General features: G+C 39.5%; 2 protein-coding genes across 7 annotated transcripts in view; both read right to left on the bottom strand.

The window, feature by feature from the left end:
* chd9 (chromodomain helicase DNA binding protein 9) overlaps nt 1-8,597 on the bottom strand; it is a 71,585-nt gene extending 62,988 nt beyond the window's left edge. For 2 of the 3 annotated variants that reach the window (XM_026173640.2, XM_080299964.1), the window contains exons 1-2: nt 8,255-8,597; nt 3,791-5,438 (exon numbers count right to left, since the gene is read on the bottom strand). In XM_026173640.2, coding sequence (XP_026029425.2) covers nt 3,791-5,329 — 1,539 coding nt within the window. In that variant the 5' untranslated portion in view covers nt 5,330-5,438; nt 8,255-8,597. Of the gene's footprint in view, nt 1-3,790; nt 5,439-7,476; nt 7,584-8,254 lie in introns of those variants that run through there. The other variant, XM_026173647.2, reaches the window with a different exon arrangement.
* A 315-nt stretch (nt 8,598-8,912) lies between these two features.
* Nucleotides 8,913-15,452, bottom strand: aktip (akt interacting protein). Of its 4 annotated transcripts, none has more exons than XM_026173618.2 (10): nt 15,329-15,452; nt 14,475-14,600; nt 12,900-13,111; nt 12,649-12,713; nt 12,440-12,540; nt 12,151-12,239; nt 10,955-11,053; nt 10,609-10,716; nt 10,417-10,477; nt 8,913-10,303 (listed from the first exon to the last, which is right to left on the bottom strand). In XM_026173618.2, the coding sequence occupies exons 2-10, from the start codon at nt 14,520-14,522 to the stop codon at nt 10,196-10,198; spliced, it is 891 nt and encodes a 296-aa protein (XP_026029403.2). In that variant the 5' UTR covers nt 14,523-14,600; nt 15,329-15,452; the 3' UTR covers nt 8,913-10,195. The 4 variants fall into 4 exon arrangements, with proteins under 4 accessions (XP_026029403.2, XP_026029384.2, XP_026029393.2 ...); XM_026173599.2 differs by having other exon boundaries at nt 15,232-15,412; XM_026173608.2 differs by having other exon boundaries at nt 14,475-14,596; nt 15,232-15,384.
* Between the last annotated feature and the right edge of the window lie 3,439 nt (nt 15,453-18,891).

Genomic DNA, 18,891 nt, shown 5'->3' with positions numbered 1-18,891 from the left:
ATTGATTCGATCCACGATTCGATCCAATTCGATTCGATTTGAATCTGGGAAATTTTGCCTCAGACGTTCAGAAATATCATAATTCAGATCAGTACATTTACATATTTTTGTATCTATAAAAAGGAAGCTGACACTCGCAAGACTTTATCAAAGGTGTAAGCATCACAGCAGATGCCTTTGTGTCAAAGTAACTGAGGATAAAACACAGAAAAACACCAAGGTGATTTTCCTGGCCTGGGATTTTATAAAATTATTCTGCAGTCGATCAAAAACGAAAGAAAACCATTAATCAACATATGAACATTACCTCTGAAGTTACAGAGGTTTTATTAGAGACACGACTAAGCGTTTTATCGTAGTGAAAGCAAAACAGCAAAAGTCTGAGCGAATTCAAGACAATGTTTATGTGAAGTGTAGTTTGGATCGTCTTTTGTTGCCGGTTTGGTCAATATTGTTTGGAGAGAGATAAAGCTTCAGAATCAGCGCAAAAAGGGCATAAGCACAAAGCGTGGACCCGCTGAAACATCAGAATCAGTGAGCTGTTGGCTTTCAGCCCCGACCGTGTCCGTGCCGTCGGGTGAGAAAGGCGACATCTCACTGCTTCTGATCCGTCGGCGGATCTACGCTTTGTGTTTACATCTTTGTGCAGAATCCGTGTACCTGCTCTCATTTACTGTTTTAGCTGTTTGGTGGTTGTTGAAATTTTATGAGGTTTAACCTGAAATTCTGGCTTTTCGGGCAAAATAAATTTATATTACAAAATCGATTCACGATTTTAATGAATCGATATCACGTTATCCAAGCCAGAATCGATTTTAATCGATAAATCGATTATCAAAACCCACCCCTAGTGGTTAGCACTGCTGCCTCACAGCGTAAAGGACCACACAGTTTGCATGTTCTCCCCTGTGCTTGTGTGGGTTCTCTCAGGGTTCCTCTCACAGTCCAAAGACATGCAATTAGTTGGGTTAAGTTAATTGCAGATAGGTCTGACTATGAGTGTGAATGGTTCTCTGTTTCTCTGTGTACAACCTGACCAGGGTGTACTCTGCCTCTCGCCCTATGGTAGCTGAGATAGGCTCCAGCCACCCCCAAGCAAACAAAGGACTTTGTGTTTAAGTACAACTGAATTTGGCATTGTGAATCTTTTAGTTCTATTGGTATTGGTACCAACTACTAAATTTCTAGTACTGTAAAATCCCCAGTCATCACTAGCTCTAGTTTCATTATTGCTTTTACTACTGGATCAAGATGCTGAGAATTAGAGATCAACCCTCAGAATTTTCCCACGCCTAAAAAAATAAATAATAATGTAGTATGATCTAATTGATTATTTACTCAAATTTGCAACTTAGTGTAGAGATGAAATGACCAGAAGAAAGGTACTTTTTAGTTTACCCATGTTTAAGGAACAAACTAAACAATTACCAAATGACCAAAGAAATGCGAATCATGAGAATCAGCCCACTAGCATGGAATACATGTTGCCAAATTGATTCATGGAAATAAAGCAAGAGTTCTACACATATCTAGTAGTAGCTGAAATACTGCTGTGGTATAATTTTCTGTCACTGTGACAAAATGTGGTACTATTGCTTCTGGAATAGCAGGAACTATTCCAATGTTGTCTTGAGTACATCTGGCAACCGTTTATGTTTGAGGACTGATTTTTGTCAACACTACAGTCGTTCAAAACCAAGTCCAGAAACGTAACAGGTATGTAGCAAAAACCAAAATGGGTGTGGTTCAACCTTTGCTTATGTAATAATGCAGAAATTGCTACCAGGTAGGGTGTACCCAGCCTCTTGCCCTATGACAGCTGGGATCATGGGCTGCCCTTCCACTAAGCGAAAGAGGATAACCAAAGCTATCTCACTGATTTAATGTCAGTATGCTGACAGACATGATATTTGATTTGGTTCCATTCCAAGAAGGTCTGTTGTTTATTTTTAAATTTATTTCAACCGAACTTTGACATTTTCTAAATATTTAATTATGTAAAAGTACAGAATATTGAAACCTGTGATAAGTCTTAAATCTTAACCCTGGCGAGTCATTACATCTGTAGCTGACCATTACAAACATTGGAAATCCTAATTAGCCACATTCACTGTGGGGGAGTGAAGAGTGGGCCGCTATCCCCTGATGCCTTGCCTGTTCAGCAAACACACTATCAGCAGGCTCTTCACACATCAGTGCACATGAATAGCACAGTCAGCCTGTAAGCATCAACACAGGGCTGGATGTTGACACAGACAGGGAGAGGCTTGTTCATATGGCTGTGGTTCATGGCCCCATTTCAATCAAGGACCTTTGCAGATGAGCAAATGGCCTGTGTGGATGAGCTCTGGTTTAGGCGCAGCACCAGTTTTGTTATCACCTGCTGAATGCTGGGGTATAGATGAGCTACTCAAAACACAAGTTTTGTTTTGGCTCTGGGGCATATATTTGCTTTTAAAATTGGGGAGACATAATGGACCTGCTGCTAGTAAGAGGTCCCTGTTTACAGAGATTTAAATGAGTCACTCAAACACATACTATAAAATTGTAGTAATATAAGTGTTTACTACACTAGGGTAAGTGCAGATACAGACAAAGGTGAGGTTGGTACAATATTGCCAAACAACACTTCTGTACGGTTAGTGGTTATGAGATGTTTTGTCAGTAGAGGGCCATAGGAAACACAAGTGCTTTTATGGTTTTAAAAAAGTGCCTATATATAAAGCGTGCCTTAAAAAAATAATTTTCATTGTTTTAGTAACAAAAATTCTGAAATCTAACACAAATGTTCTCAAAAGAAAACACAAAAATATGTTTCTATCTACATATGCACATAAAGTGTGCAGAGCATGATGAAAGGTCTGTGACTTTAGCTGGTGGTCATGTGTCACTCATGGGCGATGGTAGTGCATGGATGCTGCTAAGTTACAAGCCATCTGAGGTCCAGGAACCGCCTGAAGCCTGTTACAGCCAGCTAATGCATTCACCCAACCTCCCCCTCCGCTTCTCTTCTCTCTGTCATGCTCTTCCTTTCTGTCTCTTTCCCTCCCTTTCTTTCCTAAGCTCTCCTTTTTCCATGAGCTGCTGCCCTCTCCATCTCTCAAACCCCCTCCCCCACTCTGAAGTGCTAACCACTCTCCTTCACCGTGCTCTTTTCCTACCGCTCACTCTCTCACACGTGCACACGCACTCACGCACAGACACACACAGAAACTGTGGCAGCTACCACAACAGCGTGCAACCTCCCCCACACTCCAGCGAGGCAGTGTGCAAGTGCTTCTGGCTTGCCCTGACCCACATCTTGATATAGCCCTAAGTATGCTTACAGCTAAGTCCTGAAGACTCTCCTGCCACTCTTAGCCTAATCAGGCCTGAGCTGCTGTCAGTGCACTGCCCAGACAGACAGGCCAGGTTGGACTGACCATTATCATTTTCAGATAGCTTTCAGACTGCCCAAGATACACCTTCCCCTTTCCACTGCTGATTGCAGGTTTTCTACTAGGCAAGCACATGTTCTACCTGAGATAGCTAAGCATTATATGAGTGGCCGAATTCTGTGCCATAATATGGAAAGAAGAAAATATTTCTCCATTATTAAAGAAAAAAAATATTTAAAATTGTGAAATTCAACACATCACTGTTTCATTTCATTCAGCTTATTCATTTTCATTCTTGTCACTGACTATAACTTAGAAATGGGTGTTAAGTATGAGGTGTATGGTTATATATAAAGATCAGTGCAGTGCCTTTAAACAAATGCTTTAGGAACAAAAAGGATGAAATGTGTTACCTTATCTTCACTGTACTCAATGGGTGATGGTTTCCTGTACTCAATTCCAATCTCCTGAGTAGTATCAGTCCAGCCACAGTTAGATTTGTCCTCTTGCTTAAAAACATGCTCAAGCTGGGGCAGTAGGTCAGGCAGGAGGTCAGGAGGCTCCAGGCCATCCAAGTCTTCATCATGAGCTGCTGATGGTAAAAGGCTGTCTCCCAAAGCTTGGTATCCATTAGTGTTGATAACCCTACAACTCTGAGGCTGCTCAGAAGGCAGGTGGGTGGTGATGTTGGGGTAGGGTCGCATAGATTCACCAAACAGCTCAGATGACTTGCAGTTTCCCTGGGTTTCTCTGGAGCAACGTATAGCACGGAAAGGACATTCCTCTGCCTGGCTAATTGGGGTCCTAGTGTGCTGCTGACTCAAATGTGCAGTGGATGAAAACTGGCATGGTGTCCCTGTAAGTTCGGGTATTGTAGAAGTGAGTGGTGCAGTGGTGTTGCTGGGCCTAGACACCGAGGCTGAGGACAAAGATTGCTCATTGAGACTGGGTAATTCTGGCTCCCCAGGATAAGTAGGGTACTGAGTTGGTTGATAAGCTCTGGCAGAACTGACAGAGCATATGGGCAGGGAATGAACCATAGATGATGAGTGCATGGGAAAGGACAGGTTAGATTCTTCCAGTCCTGTTCCAGGGAAAGCTTGACATTCCCTGACCAACTGGTAGTTACCTTGCTGTGGCTGTGTTTGCAAGCAAGTTGCAGTCATAGAAGCATTCTGACTTTCCAAATAATGCTTACTTGGAAGAGCTCTTGAGTGGAACTGCTGCTCTCTCACAGTTAGTTGGCGCTGAACCTGCTGCTGAGTGTGGTGAATTTGCTGTTGGCTGCTGGACTGGCCTCCCTGGTGAAACGGGAAATTGTGATGCTGCTGCTGCAGGGACACAGTCTGTGTGTTAATTTGTTGGTGCTGGTTTAACAGCTGTTGCTGATGACTTTGCTGTTGTTGCAGCTGCTGCTGTCGCATTCTGTGCTGCTGCTCCTCTTGCTGATAACAGGGATGGTGCTGTGTTTGATGTCTGCCATGAAGTTGCTGGCTTTGTAGTTGTTGCTGTTGATGACAAAGCTGCTGTTGAGGTAAGGCCTGGTACATGTTCCCATTCTGGTCTTGGTTACCCCACATCGGACTGCCACTGTTACAGAAGAGCCCATTGGATTGAGGAACTTGACTCATGGGAGCATTATGGTATGAGCCATGTTGCTCTGTAATCATGCCTTCACTTATGCCCTGAGAACCAGAAAATGCCTGAGCCACATTGGCCTTAATGTCAATGTAATGACCCATTGACTGGCTGTAACTAGGCATAGCTTGTTGGGTAGAAGCTGGTGGCATCATGTCTTGATGCTTCCCAGGGCCAAGAGGCTCCACTTGGAGCGGTTCAAAGTCAGCAGTAAGATTTAGCTCATCCACGAGTGATGGTGCTGAAGCGAAGCCATCGTCATCCAGCCCTTCCAAACCTCCACCAAAGAGGCTAGGGTCATTAAAGAAGTCCATGGTGGAGGCTGGAGGATGACTGGAACCTCTGGAACACCAATGGATCCAAACTGGTCCCCAAATGCCTCTCTTTAGAGCTACAGCATGCCGACTATATAGTTTTCATGCCCTAAAATGAAGAGAAAAAAATATAAATTATAATACTTATATCAGATGATAAAGTTTCAGCTGGTAATCTATGGCCTACATCAGATTTCATTTGGTAAAAAAAAAAAACTTATTAGCATAATCAACCTTTAAACACATGCACAAATAATTTCCAGTTAAAAGATGACACAACAGTTTATCAAGTATATTTTTGTCCACCATATTGAACTTTGTCATCCACTTCATCATCAATGATGCATTCTTTGAGAGCAGTAAAACTGCATGACTCTATCAATCTGACATATAAAAGCACTTATCCAAGTGAAGGCTATGTCATGGTTCTGGAGAAACTTGGTACTGTCAGTTATCTGTCAGCATTGCCTTTCATGTGTGCAGCAAAGCAGCTGGTGCAAACCAACCGCCAGCCACCAGCAGGTGCCTCTTCCTGTACCCCCACCCTTTTCAAATACACACATACGCACAAATGCGCCTCAACCCCCTACCTTCACAACCAATGAAGCTGCCTGCCCTGCTACTGCAGAATGTGTGGGAGGTGCAGACAGCTGATAGAATTTCAACAGCTAAGGACAGAGGCAAAGGAGGCCCTTTAAGCATGCGCATGTGCGTGTTCTGCAACCACAGACCAGCGGAAGATGACAGAAGCCTACCGAGGTCAGTTATTATGCTGACTTAACATGCACACAGGCACACAAATGAACACAGACATTTGTCCCATATTTTTGTCTGGCATCTTTTTCTTTATCACAGCATATATTTAAAATAATAGCCATGCTAGTAAATGGTTTAACATAACATTCTACCAGCATAAAAAAAATTATGGTGCTCTCAACTACTGACTGTGTGATTTGTTATCAGAGACACCAGCCTAATATGGATAATATTATGCAAAAAACAACAACAACAGAGCAATGTGCACAAGCTAATAAACTAAAAAATGATTCCTAAAAAAGATAAAGTCATAAGTTTGATTTTTCTTGTTTAACTGGCAGTTATCCAGCTGCTGCTGCAGTTTTGTGATGGCTATAAGAAAAGCCCACCTAAAAAATCCTTTTGACTAAGTGATTCTAACAGCCAACTTCTCTGTATGCAAGTTAAGTTCACCTTAAGGTGAACCAGCATAGGTGGCCTGCTTGGCCCATAGCAACAGAAATGTCTACATGAACTCTCAGAGTTAAACAGTTCCACTTGCTACATTACGAGTTTTATAGTGACTTTATAACGTTACTAACATCAAACCTGAGAAATGTGTAACCTCATATATTAACAAACAATTCATAACATTCTCACCACCTCATGCCACTGCTTTGCATTTTGAAAGCAATATTTAAATCTTAAATTAAACATACAGAGAAAGGAAATCTACTTTACTGTACTATCACTACATTTCCTTTTAAGACTCATTGTCATGCACATTACCACTCTCCCCACTAACCACCAGGTCCCTGCAAAAGTCAATTCACACAGGCATGAAGCAATTCCTGTTTTCACATTGGGCTGTTCTTCAAGCTCAAGACTCTCTCCAGTGCTTTCTCTAGTGATCATTATGTTTATTGGGAAATCATGTGACTGCCATGTAATTACTTGTCAGTTTTAAGTTTCTGTAGATCCCTATCTATATGCAGGTTCCCTATAGCTAAACCAAGCAACTGCTAACCTTCAAACGCCACCCATCTGGCTCCGAGGCATAGACCAGTCCCCTCTCCCCTCTGATGCTTTCCAGCTGTTTCCTTCATAATTGTGACGTTGTGAGCACCATCCAGGCACGTGCAACTCATGCCTAATATCAACATGAACTGTGTTTATAAACTGCTCCTGAAATTTGGGGAGATGTCCGTGTAAAACTAACAAAATTGAAACAATATCAATTTAACTGAAAGTTGAAGCAAAAGCTAAGCGCGTATACGAACGCTTTTCAGTCCACTTTTAGGAAACTTCCAAGGTTGTTATTGGTAAAGTGTCTCAGTTGGCGACATGGCTATACCTCTGTGGTGTTTTCAAAGCCCTTAAGCGACCATGTTTAAGCAAGACACCGAGCTCACCTCTTGAGTTAATATCATCCTCTTCATCTTCCCTCAGAAATGGCTACAGCCTCTGCGAGCGCGGTGGTTGATAAGCCGACGAGGCGGCAATGTGTTGCGCTACTTTAAGCGCAACTGCTCGGCGAGCGGAAAGAAAATGAACGCACGTGGAACATTTGAGTTTTAGATATAAAACTGTTTGTCGAGGTGCGCACGTGCACTCGAACCGTATAACCTAAGGATTCAAAAGGTGTCGTGACGCTGCTCACAGAAGAAGATAGGGAGGGGGAGGGGGCCGGAGATGGATGGAGAGGTCGTCAATGATTGTGACCGTGATAACAGCCAACTACTTTATCCTCGCCTGACTTTCGTTTTCATTTCAAATAACCTGTCGAAGTATTGGCACTGTTAAGTACATCGGCGTCCACATTCAAGTGCCATGCTGCTTTGAGCCCGGCTGGTCGCTGTCAGTTCAGGACCACCATGACCAAGAAGAACCCACTAAGGAGTACTTTGGAGACACGCGCATTTACATGTAGGCGTCAAACTCTGAAAAAGTACGATGATATTTGCTGCTTTCGATGCGAATTCAAAGAAAACAAACAAGTTTTTGGCTCCTGAACACCCTTGCTTCTACAGGGAAGATACACAGCCAGCTAGGCGGTGTGTCATCAGACAGCTGAGGCGACCCTCATTGACTCACTGTCCGAAATTTGACAGCTACTTGACTGTATGAAACAGAAGCCCACAAGTCCAAACGCGTCTCAGAAAAGTCAACGTAATTAGCGCAGTTTCTTACCTGAAAGAACCACAAAGCGCAGCTCCAGACGCCAATGAAGACAGAGTGGTATTAGCGAAGTTGTTACTGTGTTGTTAGTTGTACTCCTGCTGGCGACCACGGCACAGCGGCTCTGCTGCTGCTGCTGACGTGACTGTGATAACGCCGCATTTGCATATTAGTAACCCTCTCTGTGATTGGACCGCTGACAATTTGCCAAAATCACTAATTTCCATGTTAAATTAAAAACCGGTTCACCAACTGTGACTACTTTGAAGACGGTGGCGCCAGGGCGTTGCTGATTAAATCATGTCATCGTTTGTAAAGTTGCTGTGTTGACAGAGTGCATAAGATGGCCGCGTCTAAACCGGAGCCAATCCGGAGAGGTTTTATATTCGCACATGTACCCTAGTCTGTCCTCAGTGCGAACGTGACAGAGCCGGAGATGCTTTCAGCTGTGGGTACATAACGCCATCTGTTGCCAGAGGGAAATACTTCGCTAAAATAAGTAACTTCAAATTTGAACGTAGTTTTCTTTGATAGAATCATTTCTAGTATAACAGAAATCGCCACTTTGTATCAGTAACTGTATCGAGTAATGATGTTTGAAATACGTTTCTTGTAATCAGGTTTTCATTAGTTCAAAACAAACACTTGAAAAAAAATACATAAACATACATAGCTTTTAAAAATCCTTTTATTGATTTCAAAGAATACCGTTTCAATTTCAAACCTAAGCAGTCAAGAACAAATGGTTCACGCATCAACACATCTGAACTTCTGAAGAGCCCAAATGGCATCATGTAAATTACAATTATTGTTACAACTTTCCCTCTTACAGCAGCTCAAACAACTTTGGCCAACATACCTGCTGTGCTCATTTCTTTATTGAATTTATACTGATTTTAAATCTATTTTCCTACAGTATTTCCAAATACAGCAATCAAGCCAAATTCCTCTGCTTGAAGACTTCAAGTTTGAACTGACACTGGCCTGTAACTAAAGAATATGAAGCACCCCAGTTTATTACCATCCTATTTTGCTGTTGAGTGTCCTAAATAACTAAACTTTATCAAAATAAAGGCGTTTGTCTTCCAGACTTCTGTAATTCTAGAGTAACGTCATTTATTTGGGAGTAATTTACAATTATCTACAAAAAAAAAGGAAAAAAAAAAAAAAGACATTCTCTTACAGAGCACCAATGCAGATGTCTCTTAAACCTCAGCATAGAATCCATTATTTACACATCAAACCTTTAATAACCAATGATATATATATAAAACATTCAAAATTATTTCAAATCTGGCAAAATACATAAGCTTACTTACTTAGAATCTTATTTAAAACCATATTTGCCAACTCTGCTGCAAAGTAAGACAACCGTTTACACAGTGGAAATAAAAAATAACTCATTGTCCAATAAAACACAAATATAAAGCAAATGTCAACCTAACTTGGTAATAGAGGAGGATGTGACAGGGGGTTTTTTTCCCCACCAACACAGCTGTGATTAAACATTCCGAGTCTTACAAATAAACAGTCCTGAGCCAAATTGAACAAGTGGTATTGATATGCAATCCACTGTACTTACAATAAGAATGAAAATAATTTCACTCACATCGTCCACAGCCTTTTGCAGCTGTATGTCATAACGTAACTAAATATGTGAATGGATAAGAAAATGAAAATGAGAATGTACTTTGATTGCATCTTACCCTAAAGGATGTTGACGCATCCATTTGTCATTGTTGATTTAAATATGATACAAACTTGGTTTCCTTTTTCTAAAACTCTTTGAGGCCTAAAAAAAAGCTTTTAAAGCCAAGCAATAAATGTGAAGAGCTAATATAAAGTTGCCAACTACCAAGGTTCTACTTTCACACAGATGGCTGATGCAAGCCTGTGGCATGGAATCTGATGCTTCTGACTCCCTCTAGTGGCCACTATCTTGACATTGCAGATTCAGCTCTGGGGAGGATTGTCTTCTTTGCTGAAGGGCTGTGTCGAGCCAGGCTTTACCCAAGACAAACCCGATGCCTGAGATGCCTTGTGGTGATCCTCAGGTCGTCTCTAGGGCAACAAAAACAAATTAAAAGCTGCATAATAAGAATCACCAGATAAAATATGCAGATTAAACTCTCTCCTGCTTCGAAAGTGCAAAGTTTTAATTTAGCAAAACTTACCTTGTATGTGAACATCCTGTCTTTTGCTTCTTCATGTACAGCTGGGTTCCATGGGGAAAAACTGAAACCAATGGATCAAAGTGGAGAACCGAACACAAGATAATTTTTTCCCTCTTTAGAGTTTTAACAAACACACACACTTTTTTCCTTATTGTGGTCAGCACTAGAATGTGAAATGGACAGTTGACCAACCTTATTGCGTAGGGATCATCGATCTTTGGCTGATCAAAAAGATGACTGTTGCATAGTTTCACACTATCTACCACTTTGCTTTTGAACAACTGCACATCCTTCTCGTAGCTGGGGAAAAGAAAAAAAAAAAAAAGCAAGTGTCAAACTTATTTAGCTAGAAACATCACTTTGCACCGAGTGCTAAAAGACCAGTTTCTTAGTCGAGATTTTAATTATGTTTTTCTATAAATGACTAACAAGATTTTTTTTTTTTTTTAACATTTTCAGAGGAAAAATAAAATATACACACACAACAAGTTCCATTAAGGGAAAAAAAAAAGGCAAAAACCAAGAATGTTAAACTCACAGTACAGCAGCCTCTGGGTTGAGTGGGTCTGTGGTGTTAATCTTGTAAAAAACTGTACGTGCATACATCAGGACTTGCCAGATGTGGTTGTGATTCCGTCTACACACACACAGGTGGATGAAGTCAGTAAATGTTTGATTTATTTTAATTCAGTTACATATCGTATATAGAAAGCCAAAAAAATAAAAAATAAAATAAAAAATTACTGTCGCCCCAAGGTGCTTTATATTGCAGCATAAAGCACATATAATATTACTTTATGAATTAGTTGGTGTCACTAAGATGATTCCAGTGCAGCAGAGAGAAATACTAAGTTTGTTGAAGAAAACTTGCTAGCAAGCAGGTAATTTGTAAGTTAACTCTGCTTCAGGAACAGATGAGTTTTCCTCTGTTAACAAACAGAGCTGTTAGCTACATCTGCATCATGGAGGAGTGCCAAGATGCCTTTAAATGCAAAACTTGTACTACAGTCCATGCCACTGTCAGTCCTTGCTGAATAGCATAATAAACTTGTTTTTACTGCCTTGTGCGTAGTTCAGTTTTTGATAACGTCGAGAAGCACAGCTAGTCATGGCATACAGTTTTTGGATTTGTGTTACTTTTCAGAATCACGTTTCCTGGTGCATATCTCTCTCTCTCTCATATTTTACACCTGTTCAACTGTATGTTACAGCAAATATCTCAGGCAATCGCATGACAGTAAATCAGTCAGGCATGTAAACCTGGTGACGTGCTGAATTTCAAACCAAACATAAGAATGGGAAAGAAAAGTGATTTAAATGACTTTGAATGACTGGGTGGTAGCATGGGTGTGGGCACCAGACAAACTAGTCTGTTTGTTTAAGAAAATGCTGATCTACTGGGTTTAAAACACAGTCTAAAAATAGAAAACATCAGCAAGTGGCAGTTCTCTGCTGAAAATGCCTTGTAGGCACCAGAAGCCAGCGGCGGCCAGTTTCCTTCCAGGTGATAGAAAAGTAACAGTTACTCAAATAAGCATTTGTTACAACCAAGGTATGAAAAAGAGCACCTCTGTTGAACCTTGAAGCCTACAGCAGCAGCCCACACTGAGCTTGGTGATTCATTTAGTTGCTCAAGTTTTTCCAACCTCCCCCCCCCCAATTCCTTCCACTTCAAAATATAATTCGAGAAAAGTAACAAAGCAAAGTACATAAGCAGAAAAATGATAAACCTACCTCCATTTGGTAAAAGCTCTTCTGACATCAAGCTCTCCAGACACAGGGTCAACAAGTGGATGGAAGACTGGTATGTCAAATACTAATTTCTGAAACAAATTGTTTGCACCATTTTTTCTTAAACCATATTTTATGACAGTTTATGTATACATCATTTATGCTGCTACTTCTTATTTATAATGACATACATCTTGCATTTTCCAATGTTTACTCTTTTTAGCTAAATCATGCAATCTCACTTTTTGGTAAGGGGCAAAATATCAAACAAGAACATTTTTTTAATACTTACAGGACACTCCCCATCTGGATAATTGTCTGGAATATACACAGTGAACTTGAAGACACCATCCTGGTACAAGCCATGTCTGATGAATATGACACCAAACCACACTAGACAGTGAGAGATGCCATTTTAGAATCACTTATCACTTTTTTTGTCTTTCCCCTGATATATAAAAAGTGATTAATTGCATGAACTTTTAAAAGTGGAATCCTTACTTAGTGCAGACTTGTAGGATGGCTGGACATAAATTCCAGGGAGCTTCTGCTTTATCACTAATGTGCTGCAGGTCACAAGAAAAATCAGAAGGGAAACCAAATAAAAACAATTTAAATGATACTGTGAAACTAGTTTAATACAAAATGTATACAGTGGGTATTTTAAAAACAAGGGCTACCAGCATATTGGAGCATGCCAAGAAATTAACAACAAACTGAAATTTAAATTCTGATACTGGACCAATACGTACAACTCAGCCAGCAGAGAGTACTCCAAGTAAAAAGGGCCATAAGAGGCATGCGTGCCATTGGCAGACTGGATTGGGGTACCCATTGGGGAAGGCTTGGTAATAGGGGCTGCATTCTTAGGAATCGGCGGAAGCTGCTTTCTGCCGAAGGGCATCCGGGCTGGACTGGCCCTCTGCTCCCCATGCCCGCTTTGTTCCTCGTTGTCAGATCTCTGCTGTTCAGGATTGAAAACATGACAGGGATCTTAACACATCAAACATTAAAGCCCATGCTATGTGGGAGGGGAAAAAAAATCAGAAGGAACCCCCTCAGTCAAATTTAGATAGTGTATATAAATGCTCAAACGGTAGACCTAAGGAGTAATCCGATGGCACAGGGTAGTGACCATGTGCTGTGAGTGACCTCTCAAGTTACACTGCCCATCTGGTTTGTAGCTCGTCAGGGAGCCATGTCTAGACAAGAGCAAGCGTTTTCATGCCTAGCTGTAACGCCATCTTACTGATGACGCAAGGATGATAGGAGGAGTTGCGGTAAAGTGTCACAGTGCACTCTGAACACAAAACAGAAGAATGCTGTTTTGAATGGCAGGATACATCAGGAAGCCATAAGAAACAGTGCAAGAAATGCTTGCAATAAATATTGCACTTAAAAAAAAATCACTTTAAAAAAAAAACAAAAAAAAAAAAAACCCAACAACAACAACAACAAAAAAACAACCCTTGACTGTAGAATGTGTTAAAATGTACCTTCAATGAGACAAACAAGGTCACTCACACCGTTTTCGTCCCTCCTAAATCCCCTCCCCACCACTGTGAGTGCTGGTGGAAATTTAGTCAAGCAGTAGCAAACTTCACCAAACACCACAACACAGAAAGAGTGGAGACTTTGTTATAATGTAGTTTTAAATCATATGGTTATAGTTATACTTCACACAATATAAGCATATTTCCCCCAAAATGAGTGGAAAAACCACACCCTCAGGTCGAGTATGAAAGTTTTCCAGTTTAACAAGATTTGTTAACAAGCTTAACAATATGAATCCAAGTGGGAACAGGTGCGGGAATCAAGGCTGAGAAAAGACAAAGCTATACATTTTCTCAGTTTGATGTTTGTCCCCTCAAATGTTAAATTATTAGGACTATCGAAATCAAGTTTTGGCAGACAAGTACAGGTTTTATTTATTTATTTATTTATTTTAATCTTAGGAAGTGCAATCAGCAGAAATACAACCTTTGTAACCCATAGTAAGCTCTACTATACTCCAGGTTTAATAGGCAGTCAAAACATTTTATATGTGAAGATTTTAGTTAAAACAAACAAAACTTACTGCACTGTTAAGTCATCAAAAATCTCCTTTGCAAAGCTCATGACTATCATGTGCAGCACATTTTAGAGAGAGGTTTCCACAGGCTTGTACATATCTGAAAGGCACCTAAGGGCAAGCTTCTGGACACTAAAGTGTTGTATCAATATCAAGTTTGCCATTTTTTCCACAAAAAATACCGAATGGGAATGGCAATGTTTACAGTATGTTTACAGCTTAAAACAAACAAACAAAAAACCTCCACAACGTTTACCTTACGACTTGTATTGGTAGACATGCTCCAGAAGGGGTTTAAGTTCATCACTCGTTCAGAGGTTCAGACTGATGTCCCTCTTTTTATGAAGGTCCCACGACAAGTAGTCTCCGGGCCATTCGCTGCCTTGGTGGAAACAGGAAATAAATGCTATAGTTGAAGTCAAACACACACAACCTAAACACGCATCTCGAAAAAAAATAAATAATAATAATAATAACAACAATAATACTAATCAAGCATCCCATGCAAATTTAGCTAGCATAGCTACTTGCCACCACAAAGTTAACACTAGGACGGGTTGTTTCGGCTAGCTTAGCTTCGTGCTAACCTAGCTGTTTCATTGAAGAAGTTTTAAAGCTTGTGTGTCTAACGTTGTTTGTCGGAGCCGTAACAAATTTTAAACTAATGTTCTGATTTTAACCAAATGTATTGTTAAAGTCTCGTTATTTCTAGTACAAGCATGAGCGATAGTGTCATTCACCACAATCTGAGATTACAGTGCTACGTTAGCAAATGTTATGGACCAGGGTGTTGCAGCTGAACGTAACATATTTCTACTTGACAGCTGGAATTTTGGCAACATAAGCGGTCAAAGCATACGACGAGTTAATTTTACCAGATTTACACAGTCTCATTTGTTTTACTTGACTTACCTAACGTCAGCTTCAGGTTTAAGGTTACATTTGACGTTGCTAACAAAACCAGTCTTTAACTGTGGATCTTGCACTTAAGAGAGCTTATTAATTAAACTCACCGTATTTGCTTGAACTGTATAAACGCCCCTTTAAATATTAATAAATGTTAAGGCGTGTTCCACCTTAATTTTCGAAGGAAAGTGCACAGCTGCTCACCATTCCTTTGGTTACCATTCCAGCTAGCTGGCTAACGTAGGTTAGCTAAATAATTTGACAAACAGAGAAACCGGAGATCAATCTAACAATGAAGGGCGTTTTGCTGCTGTACAACGCGTCCTTATTGGTTCATAAGGAAACAAATCTTAGCAGGTGATTTGCTGGTGACTTCGTCACGTGATAGACAGCGTGCCCTTTAACACACAGGCCTCGAATTCAATGGGGACTTGGATGTTTGAAATAATAATAATAATAAATAAATCCACAAATAAATAAATCTAAAAAAATAAAAAATCTAGAGAATAATGACATCCGAAAACCCCCAGAAGAGAGCAGTTCCACCAGCACAAATATTACAGTCTTCTATTTATGGTGACTTGAATTCAAAAAAGACAAATACTGCAATGTGAAGAAAATGTTTGATGTTTAATGTTTAAAGTTTAATTTAAACATTTGCGAATAATACACCTTAAAAGTAAGTCATTGTCTGTAATGTGGATGATAATTTATGTGATAATTTCTGTACTCTAAGTAAAAAAAATAAAATAATAATCATTCATATATATATATATATATATATATATATATATATATATATATATATATATATATATATATATATATATATATATAGATAGATAGATAGATAGATAGATAGATAGATAGATAGATAGATAGATATGTTTTATTTAGGAAAAAAAGCATGTAAAACAGGCACTTTTATGATAGAGAGACATTGTAATTTATTTTGTGAATAACTCGGTGGATGAAAACATTTGTTTTCCAACCCGTCTTCTCGTCATTTTTGGTAAGTGTCATATAAATAAGGTAAAATGGACCAATTGGAAGCCAAACTCTGTTATATTTTCAACTGACATCAATGAGTTTTCTCATTCAGTTGAAAAATAAGAAGCAGCAAATAGCCTAACATTATCTAATACATATACAATTACTGACTAATGTCAACCTCTATCACCCCATGTTTCAATATATCTTTTTCTTCAGTGTTATGTTTTACATATTCCGCCCACATTTTACCTTTTTACTGTAAGTCTGTTCATATACTGTTAATATTATTGTTATGTGAGAAAAAGTAGATGCTGATGGAATCAGGTTATTAGACGTTAAACACTTTTTGAATCATATACAGTGGAAACAGTAAAGCAGTGATTATTCAGGGGTTACATGTTGCAGAATTTTGAAATGATTTACCTTTTTTTAAATAAATATTAGTGGATCCATGGATCTAGCATTTTAAATAAACATCAAAATACACACTGCGCTGTAGCATTACTTTAACCTTTTGGTGTACTGCATAACAAATTCCCCTGGAGGCAAGATGGATCCAAGCCATGTGTCACACATTTTTTAAACTTTTGACCATGCTTCATTGACAGTTTACTCTCTTGATTGATTGATTTCTTAATAATTACCGCTAATTATTTTTCTGGGTGAGAGGGGGGAAAAAACTAATTTAATGCATGGGTGATTGCACTAATTGGAAGAAATGACATTGTCCAAGTTTCAGAGTAAATACAAATTATTGACTCTGTTATTGTTATCTGATTGTATATTGTCCCAAGTACACGTCACTGTCAAAAGTAATTAGTGTACTGCTTTTTTATGGGGCAGCCAACAAGGCAAGGTCACAATCACTACTTTGGCATGTACAAATCAAAGACCACCTCAAAACAAATAAGTTTATGCCTGCTTTGCCTTCTTTGACATTGGGATAAACTGTGTGACCCCAACAAGGGTGCAAATATCCACACCACTGCTCCTGTAATGAGTTTTTTGTCTTTGCCATTGATTCTTTATCTAATCAATTATTGTGACCTTGTTTGGTCAAACAAATATACTAATGAATGTAATTAAAACGAGGAGATTGGATTACCTAATTAAATATGTGACCTGTTGGAGCTGGATTTGCTTTTATATTGAAATTTTTTGTTTAGCTGAAATGGCCAGAGTCAAATAGCATACCCTCAGCAGCATTCACTTTTTTTTCCTTAAGATCTATTTGAGCAGGCGCTTAAACAGATTCTAAGTTTGCCAGGAGATATACAGCAAATCTGGAGTGTGCATTTGAATAGGAAGCATCATATTGGCATCAGATCCCTTTATATACATTTGCCAAGTAGATCAGTGATGTAATGGGATATTTCTCTGTCTGATTGTTCCTGTCTAAAAGATTTATATAGTATATAGTGGTTTCAGCAGAATTTTCCAGCTGTGCACTTTTAGATGGAGCCAGAATTTAAATTTAAGATGAAATATGTTCCCTTCTGTCAGTCCATATCTTTAGAGAATTTTAGGCCCGCTGATTCAGATCTACAATTTAGTTTAAATGACAGTTAAAAATTACAATTGGCAGTCCCTGGTGAAACCTGACTTGACAGCACATAGATAAAAAAAAGTGAAAACAGATGACTCCACATCCAGATAATATGTAATAACAATGTTAGTTTGAATAAAGAAAGCCAAATCTAGATTCAAATGTAATATTCATTTTAGAAATATGAACGACTGGGGAGTAAAGGTTAAAAAAAGAAAAAAAAGGACAACATCAACCAAATCCTTCATATAGCAATAGTCTTTCCTTATCCCTGAGGCTATGGCCTGGCTAAAACCTCAATGCAGCAATTATTTGCTGTAATGACTGCAGTTGAAATAAGCCTGGAGATTTTATTAAACCAAATGAGAGAATCATCTGTGTATTATCACCTTGTGATTGACAGTGACAAGTGTTGGGCAGGCTCGGATGTGAGCATGATGAAGAAGCTCTCGGCAAAGCTCTTGATAATGTTACCCCTGATAAAGTTGCCTGGAAGACCTCAGCCAACATACGGGGAGGGAAAGCTCCACGCATATTAATTCCAATTGTCAGATCCCTCCAGTATGTGCGGGGGGGTTCTAGTCTGGCTGGCAGCCCTGGCTGCCCCTCTATTCACTGACTGGCATTTTACACAACTAATGAAAAAGAAATCCATTGTGCTGATCATATGCATAGATTTCATTCTATAATAATGATGAAATAGAAATATTCATAATAAAAGTAAAGGTCACTCACTGCTGTGGCTAAGCTTCCTAAGCTGCAACCTTTGCAAGAGCAGTTGTTAGGTTCCAGTGATAAAATAGGAAAGAAAATGGAGAGACGTCAAGTTTTAACCATACAGAAGCCAATATGTGAAACCCTGTGACCAATCCAATCTGCTGCGAACTGTACCACTACTGTACCATGTGTTTATCTCTCTCTCCAAAACAACACTGTTGATGTCTTCGGATTGAACTAACAGGCCTGTTTCTTCAGTGTCCAGTGGCAAGGTTAAAAGTCAGATGCACAGTTCTGATTTACATTGTTCTCTCTCTGGAGTGAAGTTTGACAGCTAGTGTATACACACTGCGGATTTGTCTGTCTAGTTAATAAAACACAGGGAAATATTAACAGCCACCTTTCCTCTCTGCAGCACACTCATCCTCCATATGTAGGTCATCTGAGCTCCTACAGGTATATGAGCAGTGGAGCACAGGGGTGGAAGACAAGCATGTCTCTCCTGTGAAGG

Source organism: Astatotilapia calliptera, chromosome 1 (assembly GCF_964374335.1).
Source record: "Astatotilapia calliptera chromosome 1, fAstCal68.1, whole genome shotgun sequence".
Taxonomy (NCBI): domain Eukaryota; kingdom Metazoa; phylum Chordata; class Actinopteri; order Cichliformes; family Cichlidae; genus Astatotilapia; species Astatotilapia calliptera.
The sequence above is the reverse complement of the archived record's forward strand: the minus strand, read 5'-3'. Positions and strand labels throughout refer to the sequence as shown.

What these genes read in the sequence shown, in the direction of transcription:
- aktip (XM_026173618.2), bottom strand. Translation starts at nt 14,522, where the DNA reads ATGAACTTAAACCCCTTCTGGAGCATGTCTACCAATACAAGTCGTAAG. An exon ending in ATCCTACAAGTCTGCACTAA is followed by an intron (nt 12,541 to 12,648) that starts GTAAGGATTCCA and finishes CTCACTGTCTAG; the next exon opens with TGTGGTTTGGTGTCATATTC. An exon ending in AACCCAGAGGCTGCTGTACT is followed by an intron (nt 10,717 to 10,954) that starts GTGAGTTTAACA and finishes TCTTTTCCCCAG; the next exon opens with CTACGAGAAGGATGTGCAGT.